The sequence below is a fragment of the Schistocerca serialis genome, chromosome 2 (genome assembly GCF_023864345.2).
Source record: "Schistocerca serialis cubense isolate TAMUIC-IGC-003099 chromosome 2, iqSchSeri2.2, whole genome shotgun sequence".
NCBI lineage: Eukaryota > Metazoa > Arthropoda > Insecta > Orthoptera > Acrididae > Schistocerca > Schistocerca serialis.
Window position 1 is genome coordinate 869,307,063 of NC_064639.1, and position 25,091 is coordinate 869,332,153.

Genomic DNA, 25,091 nt, shown 5'->3' on the forward strand with positions numbered 1-25,091 from the left:
TTTAGCGAAACTGGAGTAGATAGTTCCTGCGAAAAAGTATGGGTAGAGGTTATACTTGACAATCGGACTAAACTATTCATTGGATCATTTTACCAACCCCCCAACTCAGAAGATGTAGTTGCTGAACAGTTCAAAGGAAACTTGAGTCTCATTTCAAACAGGTACCCCACTCATACAATTATAGCCAGTGGTGACTTCAATCTACCCTTGATATGCTGGAAAGATTATATGTTTAAAGCTGGCAGCAGGCATAAAGCGTCATCAGAAATTGTAGTGAATGCTTTCTCAGAAAATTATTTTGAACAGTTAGTTCATGAGCCCACTCAAAGCGTAAATGATTGTGAAAGCATACACGACCTGTTAGCAACAAATAATCATGGACAAATAGGGAATATTATGATGAATACAGGGATTAGCGACCACAAGGCAGTTGCTTCTAGGCTGAATACCATAACACCTACAGCCATCAAAAAGGAACATGAAGTACACCTATTTAAAAAAGCTGATAAAAATGCGCTGAACGCCTTTTTAAGAGACAGTCTCCCCTCCTTCCGATCTGATCACGTAAGCCTAGAAAAGATGTGGAATGATTTCAAAGAGACAGTATAAACAGCAGTTGAGAGATATATACCACATAAATTAATAAGTGATGGTCCTGACCCCCCACAGTACACAAAATGGCTCAGATCTCTGTTGCAGAAGCAATGAAAAAAGCATGCCAAATTTAAAAGAACACAAAATCCCCAAGATTGGCAAAGTTTTGCAGAACTTTGAAATATAGCTTGTACTTCAATGTGAGAAGCTTTTAATAATTTCCACATCAAAATTCTGTCTCAGAATCTGGCAGAAAACCCAAAGACATTCTGGTCATACATAAAGCACACAAGTGGCAAGACGCAGTCAATACCTTCACTACGCAACAACAATGGTGAAGTCACTGATGACAGTGCCACTAAAGCAGAGTTATTAAACACGGTTTTCCAAAACTCGTTCACCAAAGAAGGTGAAGTAATTGTATACCAGTCAGGTTCCTTTGAGAGTATGCTGATACAGTAGCACCATATTTAGCAATTATATACAACTGCTCGCTCACAGAAAGTTCCGCACCTAAAGACTGGAAAATTGCTCAAGTCGCACCAATACCCAAAAAGGGAAATAGGAGTAATCCGCTGAATTGCAGGCCCATATCACTAATGTCAATTGGCAGTAGGGTTTTGGAACATATACTGTGTTTGAGCATTATGAATTACCTCGAAGAAAACGATTTATTGACGCATAGTCAGCACAGATTCAGACAATATCATTCTCATGAAACACAACTAGCTCTTTATACTCATGAAGTAATGAGTGCTGTTGACAGGGAATGTCAAATTGATTCCCTATTTTTAGATTTCCAGAAGGCTTTCTACGCTGTTCCTCACAAGTGTCTTCTAACCAAACTGCGTGCCTATGGAATATTGCCTCAGTTTTGTGACTAGATTCATGATTTCCTGTCAGAAAGGTCGCAGTTTGTAGTAATAGATGGAAAGTCATCGAGAAAAACATAATTAATATCCAGCATTCCCCAAGGAAGTGTTATAGACCCTCTATTGTTCCTGATCTATATTAATGACATAGGAGACCATCTAGGTAGCCCTCTTAGATTGTTTGCAGATGATACTGTCATTTATTGTCTTGTAAAGTCATCAGATGACCAAAACAAATTGCAAAATGATTTAGATAAGATATCTGTTTGGTGCAAAAAGTGACAATTGACCCTGAATAAAGAAAAGTGTGAAGTACGTGAGTACTAAAAGAAATCCGCTAAATTTTGATTATGCCATAAGCCACCCAAACCTGAGGACTATAAGTTCAACTAAATACTTATGTATTACAATTATAAATAACCTAGATTGGAATGATCACACAGATAGTGGTGTGGGTAGAGCAACCCAAAGACTGTGATTCATTAGCAGAACACTTAAAAGGTGCAACGGGTCTACTAAAGAGGCTGCTTATACCATGCTTGTCTGCCCTGTTCTGGAGTACTGCTCTGCGGTGTGGGATCCGCATCAGGTGGGACTGACAGATGACATCGAAAAAGTTCAAAGAAGGACAGCTTGTTTTGTATTATCATGAAATAGGGGAGATAGTGCCACAGACATGATACGTGAATTGGAGTGACAATCATTAAAACAAAGACTTTTTCATTGTGATGGGATCTTCTCATGAAATTTCAATCACCAGTTTCTCCTCTGTTTGTGAAAACATTCTGTTGGCACCCACCTACATAAGGAGAAATTATCATCACTATAAGATAAGAGATCAGGGCTCGCACAGAAAAATTTAAGTGTTCGTTTTTCCCGTGCTCCATTCAAGAGAGGAACCGTAGAGAGACAGCTTGAAGGTGGTTCATTGAACCCTCTGACAGGCACTTTATTGTGACTAACAGAGTAACCATGTAGATGTAGATGGGTAGATGTAGATGTATGTGTGAGTTGCGTTTGCATTTGCGTGTTCGTGCGCGTGTGTCTGTGTGTGTGTGTGTGTGTGTGTGTGCTGTCTATTTTGATGAGGGCATGTTTGACTGAAAGCTTTGTTTGACAGTCCTTTTGTTGTGCCTATCTGTGACTCATTTCTGTTATATGGTGAGTATCAACTATCCTTTTCACAAGATTGTCATTATTCCATTCTGGATTTTCCATTGTTCTGTGATTTTTAAAATAAATCGAACATAAATGTATGTCTGCATTCATAAAATGTGCTCACATATTTCCAATATTATTGTGGCTTAGTAATTGTGAACACACTAGACTCTCGCTAATCCAGTCTTTGCTGAGACATATGGATACCGGGTTAGCAGAAGTGCCAGATTATTGAGTGTCTGAAATTTATTTTATTAATTTATTTTGTTTTTTTATTTATTTTGAAAACATAGGGGATATACAGTAGTGTACTGTACTTTATTAAACCAAAGGATACAATTTTAAAACAGAGGATATAAACATAGGGGATATACAGTAGTGTACTGTACTTTATTAAACCAAAGGATACAATTTTAAAACAGAGGATATACTTTATTAAATCCAAAAAATACATTAATATTGAAATAAAACTTAGTCCTTGAGTGTAAAATATACTGTCCATAATTATACAGTCGTATCACTCACTGTAAAACATGTCCCTCATTTTTAACTGTCACAATGATGATACGCGATGGTGGCTTGCTTTATGATGCAGTCACTTTACAAGCATTACATTGGTACTGCATGTATCTGGTTGTTGCATAATGTACTCCAGGAAGACCTTGGCAGCTTCATCACCAGCAGTGTGAGAAATGTTCATGCTCTCTCCTCCTGTGTCCTCTTCTTCATGACTTTCATCATTACTTTCTTGCACACTTTTGATTATTTTTTCGTATGTTAAAGTTTGGTCTGTATCACAGTTTTCCTCATTCAGCCACTTAGTAACATTTTCATCATCAATTTCTAATTTATTCTCCTCCTGGAAGGTCGTGGAACATGTCAGCGTACAAAGTAGTTGATAATTGCGAATTGACACTCATCGCTGTCTCTCACTACTGGATCCAACTCGGCATCAATGGATGGCCACAGTTTTCTTCTGCTCTTCATTGTGGTAGTGCTCTCCACTTTGTCCCATGCCTCGGCTGCTTGGAAAACAACATCACGTGTGTTAATCGCTTTCAGCATGTCTCGATAGAGTCATTTTCACTTTTGTTCAGCAAGGAGACAAGAAGTGAATGTCCATAATGATGTTTAATTGATTCCAAAATTCCCTGGTCCATGGGCTCAATTGGGGCTGTCACGTTGGGTGGGAGAAAGAGTGCTTGTATACCATCAAACTTTAGAGAAACATCTGAAGGATGACTGGGAGCATTGTCAATTATAAGGATAGCTTTCAGTGTTGTGGTAGTGCTCTCCACTTTGTCCCATGCCTCGGCTGCTTGGAAAACAACATCACGTATGTTAATCGCTTTCAGAATGTCTCGATAGAGTCATTTTCACTTTTGTTCAGCAAGGAGACAAGAAGTGAATGTCCATAATGATGTTTAATTGATTCCAAAATTCCCTGGTCCATGGGCTCAATTGGGGCTGTCACGTTGGGTGGGAGAAAGAGTGCTTGTATACCATCAAACTTTAGAGAAACATCTGAAGAATGACTGGGAGCATTGTCAATTATAAGGATAGCTTTCAGTGGAAGCTTTTCCTTTTTTAGCTCTTCCCTCATTGCTGGTACAAACGTTTCATGCTACCACTGAGAGAATATTTGTCTGTCCGTACATGCTTTCTTTTGAGTGCAATACTGCAATGGTAGAGTATTTATGTCAGTGTGTTTAAAACACTGTGGATGTTGGGATCTTCCAGTCACCATAAGCGGTAGTTTATGACTCCTATTTTCATTACAACACGCCATTAATGTTACATGCTGTTTCTGTTGCTTGTAACCAGGAGCTTCCTTCTCGTTCTTGGCAGCTAATGTTTCTGAAGGAAGCATCTTGTAAAAGAGTCCCGTTTCATCAGCATTATACGAGGCATCAGCTGTGAAATCTTCTTCCTCTGTTATCTTCCATATCTTGCTTACAAACTCATCAGCACCCTTATTGTTATTTGAACGACTTTACCCGGTGACTATCAGCTGCCGAATGCCATGTTGTTTTTTCCAGTTTGATAGCCAACCTTCACTCGCTGCAAACACATTACTACAACCAAGTTGTTTGTTAAATGCAGCTGCTTTTTCCTTTATAGTTGGGCCACTGACTGGAATTCCTTTACTGTGTAGTGGTATGAACCATCTATAAACAGCTACATCCAGTTCTTCATTCTCACTCTTTCGCATAACCTTCCATTTTACCAACTCACTATCCATTTGTCTTGAGTACTGTCGAATAACATATTCTTTCTTTTTGATGTCGTAAATAATTGCTTGTCCAACACTGAACTCAGCAGCAATGGCTTTCTGCAAAGAACCTCGATTTAACTTATCTAAAATTTCGAGTTTCTGATTGAGTTCTAGCATAAGGTGTTTCCCTTTAGAAGACATGATTCTGAGCTGTAAATAAAGCTACAATTTCAAATACAGTATATAAAGCATTGTTTAACTAAGCATTGTTGTGCATGATAATTCATTGTGCACGTGTTTTTGGATGTGTGCTGGATTCTGAGAGGCCACACTACTGAGGGCCAGATTAGCGAGAGTCTAGTGTATTGGAATTTAAATGAAGTGCATGGTGACTATCATTAGCATTTTAGCTCTGCAAAATACTTAAGCAAGTTCCAGACAATATTTTGAAACCTGAAACAGTGCCTTTTCTTAACTGTCGTGCTATGTGATAACCACTGTATTCTCTTTAAAATTCTTTTCTCATGACAAGCATTTTTCTGCATGTCAAACCCCAAAAGTAACAACATAATTCAGCATGGCATCACCAGATGCATTAGCCTTATTATGTCATAAGTCTCATGCAGACCTTCCACTCCGCAAACTAAGAAATCTTACAGCCATCACAAGAAGTTTCTACTGATACTAGATACATTAACCTCTAAGATGCTCAAGAAAATTACATTGAAGTCTCATGTAAGAAACAGTAATATTGTTAGTAGCATCTTTGAAGGAAGATTGTTTGTTAATAAATGTTGGAGATGGTACTTGTTATTTTCGTATGTTGTTCATGTAAAGATAATACTTCTGACTGCCCCGTAGTGAGTGATACAAAATGTTCTGATGTGCAGCTACCACTAGTACCCAGATCATAAAACAAAATAGCCCACTGTCCCTTTTGACACAGTTACTAAAACATGACCAAATTTTCTGTACCCATTAGGCTTATGAAACAAAAAAGAAAGGTGTGGGGAAAGTTGAAGAAAAGCAAGCTGTCCTTCATGAAGAAGGGAAAATGGATGATGGGTTAGACTTTAGCCGCAGTCAAGAGGAGGAATCGAGAACGGCTCGTGTTATAAGAAAATGTAGTTCCCTTTTCACGAAATTTATAACGTGAGTACTGAATCATCTAAAAATTAATTTTTGTATAATTATATTAATTAATAGTTATTACTCCTCTGCATATGTTCAGGTGTGTAATAGGAATTTTTGTACCAATTTGGTAAGCTAAAACATTCATTTAATTGCAATGTAATGAATTATAAAAGAATGCTTGAAGATAGTATAAAAGAGGTAATTATGTAATGTGTTTCAGGGGACTAGAAACACTGCAGTCAAATAGACGACATTCATTATTTTTTATGTCTGTGAATTTAAATGAAATGGTTATGTGCCTTGAAGATTTAATAAACTACTTTGCTCAGCCAGAGGAAGAAATGGGTAAGCATATTTTCTAGTATCAGTATTTATATAAAACTGTGCTCAAATGTTCAAATGTGTGTGAATTCCTAAGGGACCAAACTGCTTAGGTCATCGGTCCCTAAACTTACACACTACTTAAACTAACTTATGCTAAGAACAACACACACACCCACGCCTGAGGGAGGACTCAAACCTCCGGCGGGATGGACCGCACAGTCCATGACATGACACCTCAAACCATGCTAAAACTGTGCTGTATTAAGTACATTTTGAAATGATAAATAGGCCAAGTGAAATCTTATGTGTTAATAAAAGAATGCAATTTCTGTATGTCATCCGTATGGGAATTGGTTCAGAATTTTCAACTGTTTGTGACGTAAAAGACAAGTTAAAACAATTATCCATGGCACTCACTTTTATTTTCTTCCACAGCATGTTTCACCCTTATCTTCAAATGGATCAGTGGGTTACATTACATTTTTGTTTTCTGGATATAACCAACTGTCTGTTTTGAACTTAATTTCAAAAATGTTCCAGAAGAAAAAACACTGAGGTCATTATAAATATGCATGTTCAATATAATTGGCACAAAAACATGAAAAAACAATATAAATGGTCCAGAGGGTACGATCATATTGGGTATCAGACATAACTGATGATTTCTTGATAGGGAGGGCACAGCATGTTATCTTGGATGAAGGGTCATCAACAGATCTAGAAGTAACTTCGGATGTACCCCAGGGAAACGTGTTGGGTCACTTGCTGTTTATGTTATATATTAATGATCTTGTGGACAATATTAATAATAACCTCATACTTTTCGCAGTTGATGCAGTTATCTATTAGGGGCATTCAAAAAGAAATGAGTCGGAGGCATAATTACAGAAACCAGTACCTGTATGTTACAAGTATTGACCCTGTCTGTTGAGACACTTGTCCCACTGTGACACAAGGTAGTGAATGGCTCTCACTTAAAATTTCCAGGGCTGCGATGTTAACCAGTTCTGCTTGTACAGCTGGACATTGTCATCCAAGGTGAATTGTTTTCCCCTCAGAGCCTTTTTAAGGGGACCAAAAATGGCGTAATCATAGGGAGAGAGGTCTGGACTGTATGGAGAATCTCCCATTTGAATTTCTGCAGGAGTACCGCGACTGTGGTGGCCCTATGAGGCTTTGCATTGTCATGGAGCAAAATGACCACAGGAGTGAGATTGTCTGGTTGTTTTGATTTGATCGCTTGGCAAAGGGTGGTCAAGGATTGCGAGTAATGCTGGGCATTCACTGTTGTTCCATGCTGCAGGAAGTGAATCAGAAGGGGGCCATCTTGTTCAAAGAAGAACGTCAGCATAACCATGCGACTGGCGGCATTGGATGATTGATGCATGCTACTGTTAGCTCTCTATAGTCACATGACATGCATGCATGCCCTCTAGCAACAGGCTGTGTACTTCCACGCTCAGGAAGGATCACACCTTGTTACACATGCCATGATATTACCCTCCTGTCACCAGCATGTGCATTCCAGACTCTGGCTCGTTTCTTTTTGAATGCCCCTTTTTCAGTGGAGTTCAGTAACGAATCTGTACAAGTATTCAGTCAGACTTGGGAAGATTTCAGAATGGCACTGTGATTGACAGATTACTTTAAATTTTCAAAATTGTAAAATTGTGCACTTTGCAAAACAAAAAAACGTGGTATCCTATGAATATAATATTAGTGAGTTACATTTGGAATATGTAAATTCATACAAATACTTAGATGTAACACTCTGTAGGGACATGAAGTGGAATGATCACATAAGCTTAGTTGTTGGTAAAGCATGTAGCAGGCATCAGTTTATGGGTAGAAAGTGAGGTGTCATGCACCGTTGTTGGCTGGGTGCAGCTGAGTACTTGTGCCACTTCCCTACTCCATCATTCCTACTGCTTCTCCCCTTCTTACCACTCCCTTCAGCTTGCGGTCAGTGCTGCCACCATTTCTTGCCACTAGCCTAGCAGCTGTGACAAGAGGCAGGGAGGCATGAGGAGTGGTTTTTTTGGAATTGACTCTCAGAGACCGTAGATGCAGCGACTGGAGACGGCGGTCATGTGTGCATTAGTTGTGTGTGAGTGATTGTGTGAATGTGTGTGTGCACTCGTTTTCTGACAAAAGCTATGGCTAAAAATTTAGTGTGAGAGTGTGATTGTTTTTTCTACATGCCTGTCTGTGGCTCAGCAATCATCTTTATGGTGAGTTGCCACCTATCTTCATTATTATTGATTCTCAGAGCATTAACTACAAGCATATCTGGGATACGGCTATGGGCACCTGCATGGCACCATCCTATGCCAACCTATTTATGGGCCATCTAGAGGAATGTTATGTTAACAGAGCTTGTGACTGGTAGCAGAGAGCAAAAATAACAGCATTTGAATGATAATTCAGCTCAAAATCATACTGTGATCTTTGGTGTTTCATGCTAAAGTTACAAAGGAAAAGCAGAATGTGAAGAATAACTATGCTCAGGATCATACCCCGTTTTGTACTATCTTGTGCAGTATAAATGAAGGAAAGAGAACAGAAATGGAAGGACAACTCCACATACAACATTGTTGTTATTAGTTGCATCCCGTGTGGAAGCAGCTAGTGGACAAACTCAAATTAGAACCTAACAAAGAAATTAGAGGAATCTTTAAACCTTGTTTTAATCTACTGCTCTCTAATAAAATTAGTAGGCGTTTATTTTTTCCCTTTATTTACTTCAAATCAAAGCAGAAATGCATAGTGCCTATGTTTGCGAAAAAGTCTTCCAAGAATTCAAATCTTTCTCTTTTGTCACAAAATTATTGTTAATTTAGCTTTTGGTGTTATTAAGTAAAATATTTTTGTTTCGTTTCTTTAAATGTAGTATGTTTTTCTGTTCAATTCCAGAACATGAAGAGAAGCAGAACAGACTTAGAGCATTGAGAAACAGACAGGACCTGTTTCAAGAAGAAGGAATATTAAACCTCATCCTTGAAGCTATTGACAAAATTAATGTTATCACATCACAAGGATTCCTAATTGCCCTGTCTGGAGATGATACTGGCCAAAGCTGGGAAGTTATTTCAGGATATCTGTACCAGCTTCTTGGTAAGAATATTTCTCTGTAACCATTGTCTTGCCTAAAAGTTATTTTCTGTCCATTCAAGTAATAGAAATGAAACCATATGGGTGAAATTTCTTCAGACATCCTGTATTATTTGACTGTGGAGTTTGTTGGCACTGCTACATCTCTCCCAATCCAGTCTTATTTCTCCTAACTCATCTATTATGTTCACTGCAAACAAAAAAATAATTTTGTTTAATATTTAGCCATGTGGTATTGTCTAGTTGTCATCACATACCTACTGTAGTGCGCTTGGAGTTGAAACCTGACATGGTGACTGACAGAAATTGTTGAAATGATAAAAGTAGAATGACCATGACCATGACCAGAATTGACTGTTTTATGTTCACTGCCAGCCTTGTCTACCAGGCGAAATTGTGATTAGTACACCTAACCTGTCAGTAAATAAGGCAGTTTCAAACCCAGTTACACACAAACTTTTCAACGACTATTAACACATAGCGCCACTTTTGCTTTCATAATTGTAGACTCAGTAAATATCATCTTATGGTAAGTGTTGTATTAGAAATGCCATTAGATAAAAAAGTAGAAATCGTTTCAGCTAAAGTGTTTAAATAACTATAAACTCACATAACCCCAATTTGTGTTTCGTTTACCTGTAAGTGCAATCCAAATTAGCACCAACCTCTGCACAGTTATTCTGCACACACCTTATTACATCTTCTGGCAGGGCCTTTTGTGTATAATTTCTGTGATAATATGAGTCAACATGTGGACTACATTTGGATTGCAAGATATCAACTGAAAATCTTAATACTAAGCAGTTTAAATTCTAATACTTATCACTACTTGCATCTGTACAATAAAACGTTACAAATAAAATTTGAAGAAACTTCTGAGAGGCTTTTTGACAGATGTTTCTCTGATTATTTAAAAGAAAACTGATTTTACACTCCTGCCACAGGTGTGTGCGTTTGTGAGTCTGTGTGGTTGTATGTGTGAATGTGTGTACTTCTACCGCAGAAAGAACAAGAGCTCAAAAGCTAGTGTAAATACTGATTACTGCCATAAGTTTCTGTGCACCACAGATCAATTGTCTACAGGTGAGTGGTGGCCTTTCCTTTTTTTATATACAAGGTGTACAACTTTGCTTCCGCCATCTCTCGCCCAACATTTGAGGCTTTAATGAAACAGATTGGTTACACATGCATCATTCAAAGTATTTACCATCACTGGCCCCTACTTTCTCCCATATTTTGGGCAGTGTACGAATCCCACATCAAAAAAATGGCTCATCTTTTTAAGCGATCCACAAATCGATCCAATTTGTGACTTCTTCATGAGATCGGAAGTGTTGGTCAGCCAGGCCATGCACCATTGATCTAAAGAGGTGATAGTCAGAGGGAGCAATGTCTGGAGAATATGGTGGGTGGGGTAGGACTTCCCATTTTAATGTTTCCAAGTACATTTTGACCTGCTTTGCAACGTGGTGTCGAGCATTGTCATGCTGCAAAATCACTTTATCGTGCCTCTCGCTGTATTGCAGCCGTTTGTCTTTTAATGCTCTACTCAAATGCATTAATTGTGTTCGATAACAAGCACCTGTGATTGTTTCCCTTGGTTTTAACTCCTCATAGCACATGACGCAGAGCTTGTCCCACCAAATGCACAGCATGATCTTGGAGCTATGTGGAGCTATGAATATTTGGTTTGGCTATTGACGTGGAAGCATGGCCGGGATATCCCCATGATTTTTTGCATTTAGGGTTATCATAACAAACTCATTTTTCATCCCCGGCCACAATGCGATGCAGAAATCCCTTCCATTTTGGCCTCTGAAGCAACCGTTCACAAACATACAAATGCCGTTCAACGTCTCATGGTTTCAGCTCACACGGGACCCAAGTTCCCTCTTTCTGAATCATGCCCATAGCCTTGAGACATTTTGAAATGGCTTGCTGTGTCCTGCCACTAATCGTGCCAATTCTTCTTTAGTTTGACACGAGTCTTCACTCAGCAATGTCTCCAATTCTGCATCTTCAAAAACATTCTCTCTTCTACCACTATGCTGGTCTATGACATTAAAATTACCATTCTTGAAGCGTTCAAACCACTCATAACACATTCTTTCACCAATAGCGTCCTTACCATATGTACTTGAGAGCATTCGATGAGACTCAGCTGCTGTTTTCTTCACATTGAAACAAAACAGTAACACCTCCCACAAATGACAAGAATTAGGCTTTTAAACTGACATTTTCAATCAAGAACAACTTTATGATGCAGACACAAATCAACTAATGTTTGAATGAGGTTATGTTGACCGAGGTCCAAGCTAACTGCCTGACGTCTATGATCAGTTTCTTTCGACCGCTACTTACTGTTGTCGCCACCTATCGGCAAACGGCAGAAGCAAAGTTGTACACCTTTTATTATACTAAATACATATGTAGAATCACAAGCAAGCAGTCACACATGCACCGTGTTGCATATGCAACTCCACTTTACTCACCCAACCCATTTCCGGAACTCGCTGCAGGATGGATCGTGTTTGCACTGTCAAAATATGGCAAAGATGTAACTTTACAATAATAATTCAACATACAAAGAATTCCTCAGGATCATACAATTGATACCTTACATGGTGAAACCACATAACCAAAATACAGAGTGTCTTAAATAAAACACTGCAGCCCATTGGTTCACTTCACTGGCAGATACATTGTGCTGTTTTCTTCCCTCAGTGGATCACGGGGTCCCAGGTTTGATTCCCGGCCGGGTTGGGGCTTTTCTCTGCCCGGGCACTAGGTGTTTGTGTTGGCCTCATCATTTCATCATTCATGACAGTGGCTATATTGGACTGTGTAAAAATTGGGACTTTGTACGGGCGCTGATGACCATGCAGTTGAGCGCCCCCACAAACCAAACTTCATCATTATCATTATTCTTTCCTCAAGCTGGTTTGTACCCCCCACAGAAAGACACATACCAACATTATGCAGATGTATTAGGGAACTAAACTCTTCTTACATGATCACATTTAATACGTTTCAACCGACTTAATGTTCAGAATTAATTTCCCATAGCAGTACAACCCACCAAAAATAAAACTCATTGATGACACAGATGCACCCCCAATCATATATCTCAATTGGTGTTACATAGTGTATCTCAGAAATTGCATACATTTCTGCTAATTAGTTCATACTGTCACAATACTTTCTTATAGACAAGATTGCTATTAGGATCATTACTGTGCATCTGTTCTACAACCAAGACAACTACACATTGATGAATAAGGCAGGATAAGCCAGCCGATCTGTTTAACTTAAATCATTACTTCATACAATTTATTTATCTAACCCCCCCCCCCCCCACCCCTCCCCCCTCCCCCATGCACAAAATGCACCCTGTTCATATGTTCAAATAAATGACAGTTCTGTAAATTTTCCCCTAAATAAATTACTAATAGTGTAGAAAAATCACATTATTGATTAAAGCGTCACTATATACATTTCTTACAACCCCTGTGCAGTATTTCTCACTGCCTCTTCCTGATTTAAGTACTTTTTATTCGTACAATTACACAGAGTAAATACATTAAAGAATAAAATAAATTTTTACATCTTTATACATTAAACATCCCTTTTTACAGGCTTGTCCTCTTTCCGTCTCTTGTGCACATGTACCTCCTCATCATCGTCCTGTATCATTTTTGTGTGGTACACATCCCTAATCCCACAGAAATCTATAACTCTGACATGTTTCTGATTTCCACCATTATCAATCTCTAACTGTCTGTTCTTACATTGCAGGTTGGTGTGATAGCATGTCAGAACTCTGTGCCTAAAGCTACATCCTTACTAGTCCTGTAATAATTACACAGGCTATTTTAAATTCGCGATCATATCTCTTGAATTCTAGAAACACTTTCTGTTTTACAGATTTGCTCATTCCACATATTCCCATTTTTACTTTTATCCCCATCAACAGAAAAATTACAGAAGTCTTATAATTTAGCCTTTGCATAAAGGACTCTGCTACTGCTAACACAGCAGAATCCAAAAATGCCCTTGTCTTATGTTCAACCTCATGATCAATTCTGGGCCAATAGACATGGCAGCTAGTCAGCATCTTCTTTCATGAGATGCTCCAGTGATCCTGATGCAGAAGAGTGTGAGTCTGTGTCATAACAAAAAATAATTGTGGACGAGATGTAATGCACAAGCCAGAGGTTGCTCAGGCCATCCTCACTGAACATTTTATCACACTTAACGCAGAAAAGGGTCAGCAGTGACGGCTTGAGTGATGCGAGAACTGGTAGTGGGAAATCCGTCCACTGATTTGTAAGCTTCCATGTCCAGATAAAAATGAAGTACTTCATCCTGATCAAAACTAGTGTCAGGTTATATCAGAAAACGCAAAATGGCATCACATTTGACTGTTGAGCCATAATGTGGAAATGAATCTCATAATTGTACCTACTAAGGAACAGGGCCCCATTGCTGTCTATGGGCTACCTTGTGTACAAGTGGCCCCATGCAACTATAAAGAAACACTAATGATTTATAATACTCACCAGATGAAACTTAACACATTATAAAAACACAGGTAACTTCTTCATAGCATTAAACAGTGAGAGTTTCCTTCTCTATTTGAGAGTAATTCTTTTGCACATCACTGAGTGTCTTCAATGCAAAAATGATGGGGTGTTCCAAACCATGCACATGATGTTGAGATAACATGGGCTCTGACACCATATTGTGATGCATCCATTACTACCAAGTCTGGAGCCACAGCTAATCGGTGGCCAAGAACAGTCTGTATCACAAACCATCTTTCACTGTTTTCAATGTGTGTTCACAGGCGGGAGTCCACTCAAATGCTGCACCTTTCTTAAGCATTTGATTGAGAGGTTAGGAAACCAAAGCTGCCTATAAAAGGAACTTGTGGAAATGTGCAGCTTTACCTAAAAATGCTTTGAGCTCTTTCACATTTGAAGGGTGCGAAAAAACAGCAATAGGTGCTGTCAATCGACTGAATCTCCAGGCAAGGTATAACATGTTCCAAGTATTCTATAGAGGGTTGAAAGAAATGCGACTTTTCCAAATTGCACTTAAAACCCTTGTCGTGCAAAGTCTAAAACAACAGGTGATGAAAAGATGGTCCTTGATTGTGGGATCAGTTAACGAAAATGTCATCAAGGTAATTGATATAACAAGGAATGCATTAAGTAAGCTGTTCCAAGTAACACTGAAAAATGGCAGCCTCGCTTACAATGCCAAAAACGAAGTGGTTGCACCTGTAGAGGCTGTGTGATGTATTCACAACAAGAAGATGACATGATTTGTCACCAAGTGGCAGCTGTAAATATACTTCCAACAAATTGAGTTTTGTAAAATATTCTCTGCCTGCCAGCTTCATCATAAATTGATCTGAGCTAGGAATAGAGTATGTATCAGCTGCAAATTGAATTAGCTGTCACCTTGAAGTTGACACATAGATGGAGTTTGCCCATCAGCTTCTTCTTAACAACCAGTGGTGTAGCCCATTGACTAGATAAAATGAGTTCCGTTATGCCTGTCTAGTTCTTCCTTCACTTCAGCATGAAGTGCAAGTGGTATGGGTGTGGCTGGAAAAAAAAAAACAGGGTTGTGCGAAAGATTTGTGACCAGTGTGTGCTATGTAGTCAGTAAACTTGCCGGGGCTGGGTGAAAACAGGGGTAAATATTCTAAATATTCTTTGCACAAATCATCCAATTCTTAGTAGGGTACTAAATGCATGGAATCTGAGACTGTAAATTCAATAGCCTGGAAAGCATCAAAATCAAATAAGTGTTATGTGAAGGCATTGTCCACTTCCAAAAATATTACTGGCCAAACCAGCACCTGGTATGTTGTTTATGCAGTGTACTGCCCAAGTAGAGGAATCTGCTGTCTGTTGTAACTGACAAGATGGCATGAAGTAGCTGACAGAAGAGGGGAACCAAGGCATAGATAAGTATTAGAATTCAGTACCGTGGCCACTATGCCCATATCCACCTGAAGGTGTAAGGGATTTGTATCAATATGCACGCCAATGAAACGTTTGTTAGAAACAGCTGTAATAGCTTCACACACTTGACTAATGACGTTAATATCCATAGGTTGAGACATGAGGGGCACAATGGAAGCAGACCGAGTGTTGCACATAGTTGCAATGTGACCTTTATTATGACATGTGTGGCATGATGCCCAACATTGTAGACAAGCTGGCTGGTTGTTTTGAACAAAACGGGTTGGGTAGGAGGACAGGGGGCATATGGAAAATTTTCTGCTGTGGTTGTGTTTGTGTGAGATATGGCAGCCAAGCATTCTGCACTGCCATGGCCTCTGTTTCTGTATGCCTGTTGTTGTCCAAGTTGACTGCAGCTATATTGGCCTAAGAATGTAATTGATAGCCAGCAGCACTAGAAACTTCAAAAGTTTGTGCAATATTGAGTACTTCTTTTAAAGAGGGATCCTCGAATTGCAGCACTCTTCGTTGAACTTCCTTATCTGAAGCTGCCTGTATGATAATGTCTCTAACCATAGTATCTGGGTAAAATTCCTGAGATTTAGCAGTAATGAAATGAAACTTGCAATTTAGCCCCTGAATTTCCACAGCCTAAGTGTGATTGAATGTACACTGCAGTGTGGCCTCAACAGCCAGAGACTGAGGCGATGTGTGTTGTGTATTGTGTTTGCATGAATGTGTGTGCGTGTATGTAGTCTATTTCCAGTGAAGGCCTTGTTGGCTGCAAGCATACTGTCTGACTGTCCTTTTGTTGTGCCTATATGCAACTCAGCATATATGCTATGTGGTGAGTAGCAACTATCCTTTCCAAAACAAAACAGATTGTTATGTGGTTCAATTTTGTGAGTAGCTCTTTCCTCATGCTGCCTTCTGCACACCATACTGTTTCTTTTCACTGTTTGTTATCTCTTCATTTCTTCTTATAGAGGGACTGTTCAAAAAGTTCCAAAACCTGTAGATTGTAATTAATAGTATATACCCCTCATACATCTCGTATATTGTTAATTTTCATTTAAGACTTTTAACAGAATGTAGCCATGTATTATCAAGCCCTAGTCTTTTTCAGTGTTTCAGGATACATATCTTACGTTGGTCACTTATTCTAGCTCTCCTTTTCTGTATCAGCACAGGAAAAATTTGTTTTAAGACATCAAAACTGAAAATTAAAGATCTCATAAGTTGTTGTTCTGTCATTTTTTACTTTTATTTCCGTTTGCGAAAAATTCTGGCAAATATCAAGCATGCTCTCATACTTTACTCACTGACTTCATTAACATATTTGAGCCTGTGAACATTATAGCCCAGAAAGTTATATTGTTCTCAAATTTGAATGTGATTATTTTTGCTTCCTCTGTTTTGACTCTTTCCCTGAACAAATGCTCATAGAATGGTTTGTCATTTTCACTCGCTGGAATGAATGTCTGTTACTTATTCACATTTTGTGTTTTCAGCTGCCATAATAAAAGGAAACCACACAAACTGTGCTCAGTTTGCCAACTCAAATAGACTGAATTGGTTATTCAGCAGACTGGGTTCACAGGCATCTAGTGAGGGTACAGGAATGCTGGATGTGCTTCATTGCGTTCTCATTGATTCACCAGAAGCATTGAATATGATGAGGGTAAGTTCAAAACTCTTTTCTGTGTTTTGAGGAAATTAATCTAGATAATTTTCACCTCTATTGCTGCAATAATACATGATGTTGGAGATATTTTAACCGAAAGGGAAATTCGTGAGTGTCAAAGCAGATGTGTGTCAAAGTGCTATATATTTTGACAAAAAACCATCATATTATCATGAAATGAGCAGATGTACTGAGATGCTGTTGCATTGTCCACTCTGCATATGGGGTCAACTACAAGAACACCTCAGTACAGCAGATATCACCTGATTTTTCTATCAAAATGTCCTTTGGGAAACACTTTAGCCTCACATGTTTTAGCTCCATTATCATTTTCGTATTTCAGTTGGGATATAAAATACTGATGCTCAGATAAGGTAAACAGTGACATGACATGATATATAAATTTAACAATTGAAGGTGTTGTGGTGAAATGACGGCTGTGTAGTGCTGTAATGGGAACAGGGACGGGGCTGGATGGTTGAGGACAGTGACTAACGAGGGTTAAGACCAGGAGGGTTACGGGGATGTAAGATGTATTGCAGGGAAAGTTCCCACCTGCACAGTTCAAAAAAGCTGGTGTTGGTGGGAAGGATCCATATGGCACAGGCTGTGAAGCAGTCATTGAGATGAGGGATATTATGTTTGGCATCGTGTTCAGCAACAGGGTGGCACATTTATTTTTTGGCCACAGTTTGTTGGTGGCCATTCATGCACACAGACAGCTTGTTGGTTGTCATGCCTACATAGAATGCAGCACAGTGGTTGCAGCTTAGCTTGTAAATCACATGACTGGTTTCATAGGTAGCCCTGCCTTTGATGGGATAGGTGATGTTAGTGACCGGACTGGAGTAGGTGGTGGTAGGAGGATGTATGGGACAGGTCTTGCATCTAGGTCTATTACAGGGGTATGAGCCATGAGGTAAGGGATTTGGAGCAGGGGTTTGTGTAACGATGGACGAATACATTGTGAAGGTTTGGTGGACGACGGAATACCACTGTAGGAGGGGTGGGAAGGATAGTGGGCAGAATATTTCTCATTTCAGGGCACGACGAGAGGTAATCGAAACCCTGCACAGAATGTAATTCAGTTGCTCCAGTCCCAGGTGATACTGAGCTACGAGGGGAATGTTCCTCTGTGGCCGGACTGTAGGACTTTGGGAGGTGGTGGGAGCCTGGAAAGATAAGGCACAGGAGATTTGTTTCTGTACAAGGTTGGGAGGATAATTACTCGTACAGTCAGTGAGGGCTTCAGTGAGACCCTCGGTATATTCTGAGAGGGGCTGCTTGTCATGAGCAGGGCTGCTGATCACTGCAGATGCGATGACCGCGGGTGGTTCGGCTGTGTGGAAGGGACGTCTTGGTATGGAATTGGTGGGAGCTGTTGAAGTGGAGGTATTGCTGAGGATTAGTAGGTTTGATATGGACGGAGGTTCTGATGTAGCCATCTCTGAGGTGGATGTCAACATCTAGGAAGGTAGCTTGTTGGGTTGAGTAGGACCAGGTGAAGCAAATGGGGGAGAAGTTGTTGAGGTTCTGGAGGAATGTGGATAGGGTGTCCTCACCTTCAATCCAGATAGCAAAGATGTCATCAATGAATCTGAACCAGGTGAGGGGTTTAGGATTCTGGTTTTTTAGGAAGGATTCCTCTAGGTGGCCCATGAATGGGTTGGCATAGGATGGTGCCATGTGGGTGCCCTTAGCCATACCCCAGATTTGTTTGTAGGTAATGCCTTCAAAGGAGAAGTAATTGTGTGTGAGGATATAGTTGGTCATTGCGACTAGGAAGGAGGTTGTTGGTTTGGAATCCATAGGGCGTCAGGAAAGATAGTGTTTAATAGCAGTAAGGTCATGGGCATTAGAAATGTTAGTGTACAGGGAGGTGGCATCAGAGGATCAGGGCACCGTGCAGTAAAGGGACAGGAACTGTGGAGAGTTGGTGGAGGAAATGGTTGACATCTTTTATATATGAGGATAGGTTCCGGGTAATAGATTGAAGGTGTTGGTCTATGAGATCAGAGATTCTCTCAGTTGGGGCACTGTAACTGGCCACAATGGGTCATCCTGAGTGGTTGGGTTTATGACTTTAGGAAGCATGTAGAAGGTGGGGGTACGGGGAGTGGCAGGGGTAAGTAGAGCGATGGACTTTGGGGAGAGGTTCTGGGATGGGATTTGAGTAGTGACTGGAGATCCTGTTGGATTACTGGAATGGGGTTACTGTGGCAAGGTTTGTAGGTGGAAGTATCTGAAAGCTGACCAAGTCCTTCTGCCAGGTAATCCATGCGGTTCAAAACATCGGTGATGGAGCCTTTGTCTGCAGGTAGGATTATAAGGTCGGGATCAGTTTTTAGATGGTGGACTGCAGTTCTTTCTGTGGATGTAAGGTTAGTTTGCATGTTGAGGGATTTGGGCAATTATGGTGAGGCAAGGTTTGAGGTTAAGAAACTCTGGAAAGTTAACAGGGGGTGGTTTGGAGGCAGTTCAATATTGGTTTTTGGTTGAGTCTGGCTGGTCGTGTTGGTGGCAAAAAAGTGTTTCCACTGTAGGGACCAGGGGAAGGAAAAAAGGTCTTTAACAAGTCCTGCATGATAGAATTTGAGAGTAGGGCAAATGGTGAGTCCTTTGGAATGGACTGATATTTCTGTGGGAGTAAGTCTTCTGGAGGAAAGGTTCATGACTGTGCTGTGGGTCTGTTAGGTTCTGGGTTCTGTGTGATGGTGGGAGGGAGTTTTGGAGGGTGGTGTAAGTGTAGTAGGTCTGCGAGGCAGGGTTTGTCAGCTATATATTATTTTAGTTTTGTGTGTACTTAATATTAGTTTATTTTTGTGCAGCCACTGTAAAGTTTTATCAAACCTTGTCAGTGGTTTGATTATCACTTGTGTCATTACATAGGGTTGTATCATCAGCATTTATTATTGACTTGTAGGGCAAAGAAGTAGGTAGCTCATTCACATATATTTTTAAAAAAAAAGAACCCAGGACAGAACCTTGTGGCACTACTGTAGTAACATATAGGTTCCTTGGTCTACAATTATTTCCTGTGACAATCTCTTTAAAGCTTGTTCATTGTCCTTGATGCCATATTATTCAAATTTAGAAATTAGTGTACCTTGTGATAAAGTGTGATTTTTGAGTAATAAGTGGTAAAAATCTGTTAACATACAAATTTTGTAATTGTACTGCATAGAAACGCTTCAAAAATACTTGTTACTCTATATGTGTGACAGATTAATATATCACCACTGTTCAGCACAACAAGGAAACAATTTCATATGTTCATCATTGTTTCAGGATGAACACATTAAAGTTATCATATCTTTACTAGAGAAACATGGTCGAGATCCAAAAGTTCTTGATGTGCTGTGCTCATTGTGTGTGGGTAATGGTGTTGCAGTTAGAAGTTCACAAAATAACATATGTGACTTCTTGCTTCCTGGAAAAAATCTTCTTCTGCAAACACAGCTTGTGGACCATGTAGCAAGGTAAATTTTGTGCTTTTTTTATACATCTTTTGTAAAAAAAGAAAATGTTGTTGTAGTTAGAAATGTCTACATGTATACTTTGAAAACCACTGTGAAATGCATGGCATAGGTTACATCCAGTTGTACCAGTTATTACAGCATTTTGCCATTCCATTCATGTCATTCGACTGCCAGCTCTTGCCTGGCCCACAGTGAGTGTGCTGGGGTGAGGTGGAAGTGCTGGGTGGGGTGGGACAAGGGATGGAGAGGGGCGGGAGGCAAACCCCTCCCTGCCTCCCATCTCTCTCGATCCCTCACCACACCCACCCTGCACCCCCACCTCACCCCAGTAGACTCACCGTGGGCCAGGCAAGAGCTGGCAGTCAAATGAGCACTAACCATAGCTTTTGTTTGTGGGATCTTCAGTATATTATGGTTAAAAGAGGGGCTAACTCAGACACATATTTGGTATAGAACCTCATAGAGATTCCATCGGGCCCTGGAGATTTGTTCACTTTTAACAATTTTAGATGTTTCTCCGCCCCATTGACACTAATATCGATTTTAACAATATGGAAAGGATAAATTGCTGGTCACACAACATAGGGGAAGACGTGAGATACAGATGGACAAAATGAGAAACAATCTTAGAAATGAAACTTCCTGGCAGATTAAAACTGTGCTCCGGACCGAGACTAGAACTCGGGACCTTTCGCCCGTGAAAGGCAAAGGTCCCAAGTTCGAGTCTCGGTCCGGCACACAGTTTTAATCTGCCAGGAAGTTTCATATCTGCACACACTCCGCTGCAGAGTGAAAATCTCATTCTAGAATCTTAGAAATATTTCAGCTTTCAGACAAAATCCTTCTTCAGAAGTAGAAAACACACAAACATTCACACAACACACACACATGTCCACCATCTCAAGGCACTGAGGCACAACTGCGATTGCATATGGCATTAGCAGTGTTCTAACTGGGCTGGTATTGAGGAGGAATGTGGGGGGTGGGTAGGAAGAAGCATGGTGTGGTATGGAGAGGAATAACAGGTTGTGGCTGAGGGAAGATGCTAGTGCTGGCTGTGGGAGCCTGCAGAAATGTGATGGGGTCACAATAGGACTTCTAAGTGCATCATCAAGAGCTGGTGCTGGTCAGGTTTTGGGAGGGGGGAGGGTGGAATCAGAGTGGACTGTGTAGGAGTTTTAGGAGGATGGAAGGTGTGTGTGGTACTGGAGTGGGAGCAGGGAAGGGGAATAGGCACTTGGAGGACAGGGGTTAGCATTGGTTGAGACAAAGGGGGTTACAAAAACAAAGGATATGTTGTAGGGAGCATTCCCCGCTGTACAGTTCAAAAAAGCTGGTGTTGGTTGGAAGAATTCAGATGGTGCTGGCTGTGAAGCAGTCATTAAAGTGAAGCACATCATGCTGAGTAGCATATGTAGCAACTGGGTGGTCCATCTGTCTGTTGGTCACAGTTTTGTAGTGGGTCATTCATGTGGACAGACAACTTGTTAGTTCTCATTCCCATGTAGAATATAGCACCATGTTTGCAACTATATTTGTAGATCACATGGCTGGTCTCAAAGATGGCCATCTCTTTGATGGAGTAAAAGAAGTCAGTGACAGAACTGGAGTAGGTGGTAGTGGGAGGATGTATGGGACAGTCTGAGCCATTAGGTGAAGTGGTGGGAGTACAGGTGGAGTACGCATGGACAAGGATGTTGTGTAGGTTTGGTGGGCATTGGACTACCACTGTGGTAGGGGTGGGGAGTATATTTATCATTCCAGGGCAGGATGAGAGGTAGTTGAAACCCTACCACTATCTACCACCATCAAAGGAACTTCCATCATACCCCTCCCACATTCCCCTATAGCTGCCAAACCCTGCCTTTCAGACATACTACATTTACCATATCCTCAGAAACTCCCTCCCGCCACCATGCAGAACCCAGAGCATAAACAGGTCCACAACATAGTAATGAATCTCTCTTTCAGAAGCCTCAGTCTCACAGAAAAATCGTTTCTTTCCAAATACCTTATCTTTTGCCCCACTCCCAAATTCAGTCCTCTCAGTTCCTACAGTGAGAAAACTTTTTCGCCACCAGTCCTACAAATCAAACTCAATTCAAAACCAATATTGAAACTTGCCTGACTCGGTTCATTCCTCTAACCCTCCATGATCCACTCCCTCACTGTTTCAAATCATCCCCTGTTAACTTTCCAGAAATTCGTAACCTTTAATCTTGTCTCACCATTGTTCCACAGAACTCTCAATATGGAAATCAATTGCACATCGAAAAAGACCACAATCCACCACATAAATGTTGATCCTGGCCTTGTAACTCCACCTGCTGACAAATACTCCATTGTAGTGATAAATGAACAGCGGGGATTACCAGTCAGGAGGACTCTGCCAGCTGTCAGATACCGACAAGTCCTGCCACAGTTACCCCATTCTAAATATTCAACAGGATCTCCAGTTCATGCTCAAACCCTTAAGTCCATCCCAGAACCTCTCCCCTGAGTCTGACTCTCTCCTCACTCCCACCATTCCCTGCGCTCCTCCTTTTTATGTGCTTCCTAAAGTTCATAAGCCGAAGCACTCAGGACACCCCATTGTAGCTGGTTGCTGTGTCACCACAGAGAGAATCTCTGTCCTTGTTTCCCAACACCTTCAGCCCTTAACTGTAACCTGCCCTCCTATGTAAAAGACAACCATTTCCTCCACCAACTCTCCACAGTTCTGGTTCGTGTATCATCTGGCACCCAGCTCATCACTGTTGCTGCCACCTCCCACAACACTAACATCCCCAGTGCTTGTGGCCTTGCCGCTATTGAACACTATCTTTCCCAATGCCTAATGGATTCCGAAACTACAACCTCCATCCTTGTCACTGTGACCAACTATGTCCTCACCCTTAATTACTTCTCCTGTGAAGGTGCCATCTAAACATAAATCTTTGGTACAGCAATGAGCACCTGCATTGCATTAACCTATGCTAACCTACTCAAGGGCCATCTAGAGGAGATCTTCATAACCACATGGAACCAAACCCCTCACCTGGTTTAGATTCATTGGTGGTATCTCCATGACCTGGATTGACGATGAGGACACCATACTCACATTCCTCCAGAAACTCAACGCCTGCCCCCCTCCCCCCCAAAACACTTCATCTGGTCCTCCTCAAAGCAACAAGCGACCCTCCTTCATGTCGACTTCCACCTCAAGGATTGCTACATCAGTACCTCCATCCACATCAAACCTACCAACTAACAATACTTCCACCTCAACAGCTGCCACCCATTCCACACGCAGAAGTCCCTTCCATACATTGTAGCCACTTGTGGTCATCACATCTATAGTGATGAGAAGTCTCAATTCAAATATGCTAACGGCCCCATTTAGGCCTTCACAGATCGAAATTACCTCCCAACCTTATCCAAAGCCAAATCTCCCACACCTTATCTCATCAGTAATCCTAATATCCCTCACATAATCCGGACACAAAGGATCACTCCTCTACAATCCACCCCGGACTGGAGCGAGTGTATGATATTCTCCCCAGGGTTTCAGCTATCTCTCATCCTGCCCTGAAAGGAGAAATATCTTCCTCATATCCTCCCCACACCTCCAACAGTGGTATTCTGCCACCCACCCAGCCTATGCAATACCCTCAATACTCTTGTCCATCTCCACTCCACCCTTTCTCCCAACTCCTTGCCTCCGTGGCTCATATCTCTGCAATAGACCTATATGCAAGACTTGTCCCATACATCCTTCCATTGCCACCTGCTCCAGCTCTGCCACTGGCATCTCCTACTCCATCCAAGAGCCAACTGTGAAAACAGTCATGGTATTCTCTGTGTTAATGACAAGTAAAAAGCTGATGATATTTTTCTTGGGTCTGCAGCCGGATCAAGCAACCATCTAAACACAATATTTCTGTGGTGCACATTGCCACCATATTTGGGTGGAATGCTGTATGTTAATCTCACCAGAACTGATTGATGTTGTGAATGTGACCCTTTCATATGCTGTGGAATTCAACAAATCATTGCTGCTGCACCATAGCACAAGTGAACATACAGTGCCCAGGTGGTCAAAGCCCGATAAATGGCTGTCAGATACCACTATCAGTAAACTCCATTGGTTGAGTCGAAGATCATTGTTTTTTAATGTGAGCTAAAACAAGGTTCCAAATATTGCTTAAAGAGTAACTGTTGTCTTTGTTTATAATATTGTCTGCCAATCTAATTTTAGTAACTGCCCTTAAAACGCAAGAGACATGGACAATGGACAATGATTTGTGTGTGATCATACAACTTTCTCTGTCCCTTGGTAAGGCAGTGCTCCCCCACAGCAGATATATCAGGCTGCATCAAATGTGTCTGGCGATGGTTCTCTGTACATCTGTGCTGAATAGTGCAAACTCTCTGGGCAGTATATGATTTCCCACCACTGCAAGGGATTTATATAAACATCAGGCTTCTTCAGTCAAAGATCATATTTAACCAAGCCAAGGAGCACTCTAATTTTGGCTGGTGGATGCAATACACTTTTGATATTGT

At 40.8% G+C, this 25,091-nt stretch overlaps 1 protein-coding gene across 1 annotated transcript in view; it reads left to right on the forward strand.

Annotated features, from left to right (window-relative positions):
• The window catches only part of LOC126458188 (ryanodine receptor), a 740,760-nt gene that overhangs the window by 229,321 nt on the left and 486,348 nt on the right, over positions 1 to 25,091 (forward strand). Inside the window, exons 12-16 of the mRNA XM_050095064.1 lie at positions 5,822 to 5,991; positions 6,194 to 6,318; positions 9,211 to 9,411; positions 16,895 to 17,064; positions 20,356 to 20,546. Coding sequence (XP_049951021.1) covers positions 5,822 to 5,991; positions 6,194 to 6,318; positions 9,211 to 9,411; positions 16,895 to 17,064; positions 20,356 to 20,546 — 857 coding nt within the window. The remainder of the gene's footprint in view (positions 1 to 5,821; positions 5,992 to 6,193; positions 6,319 to 9,210; positions 9,412 to 16,894; positions 17,065 to 20,355; positions 20,547 to 25,091) is intronic.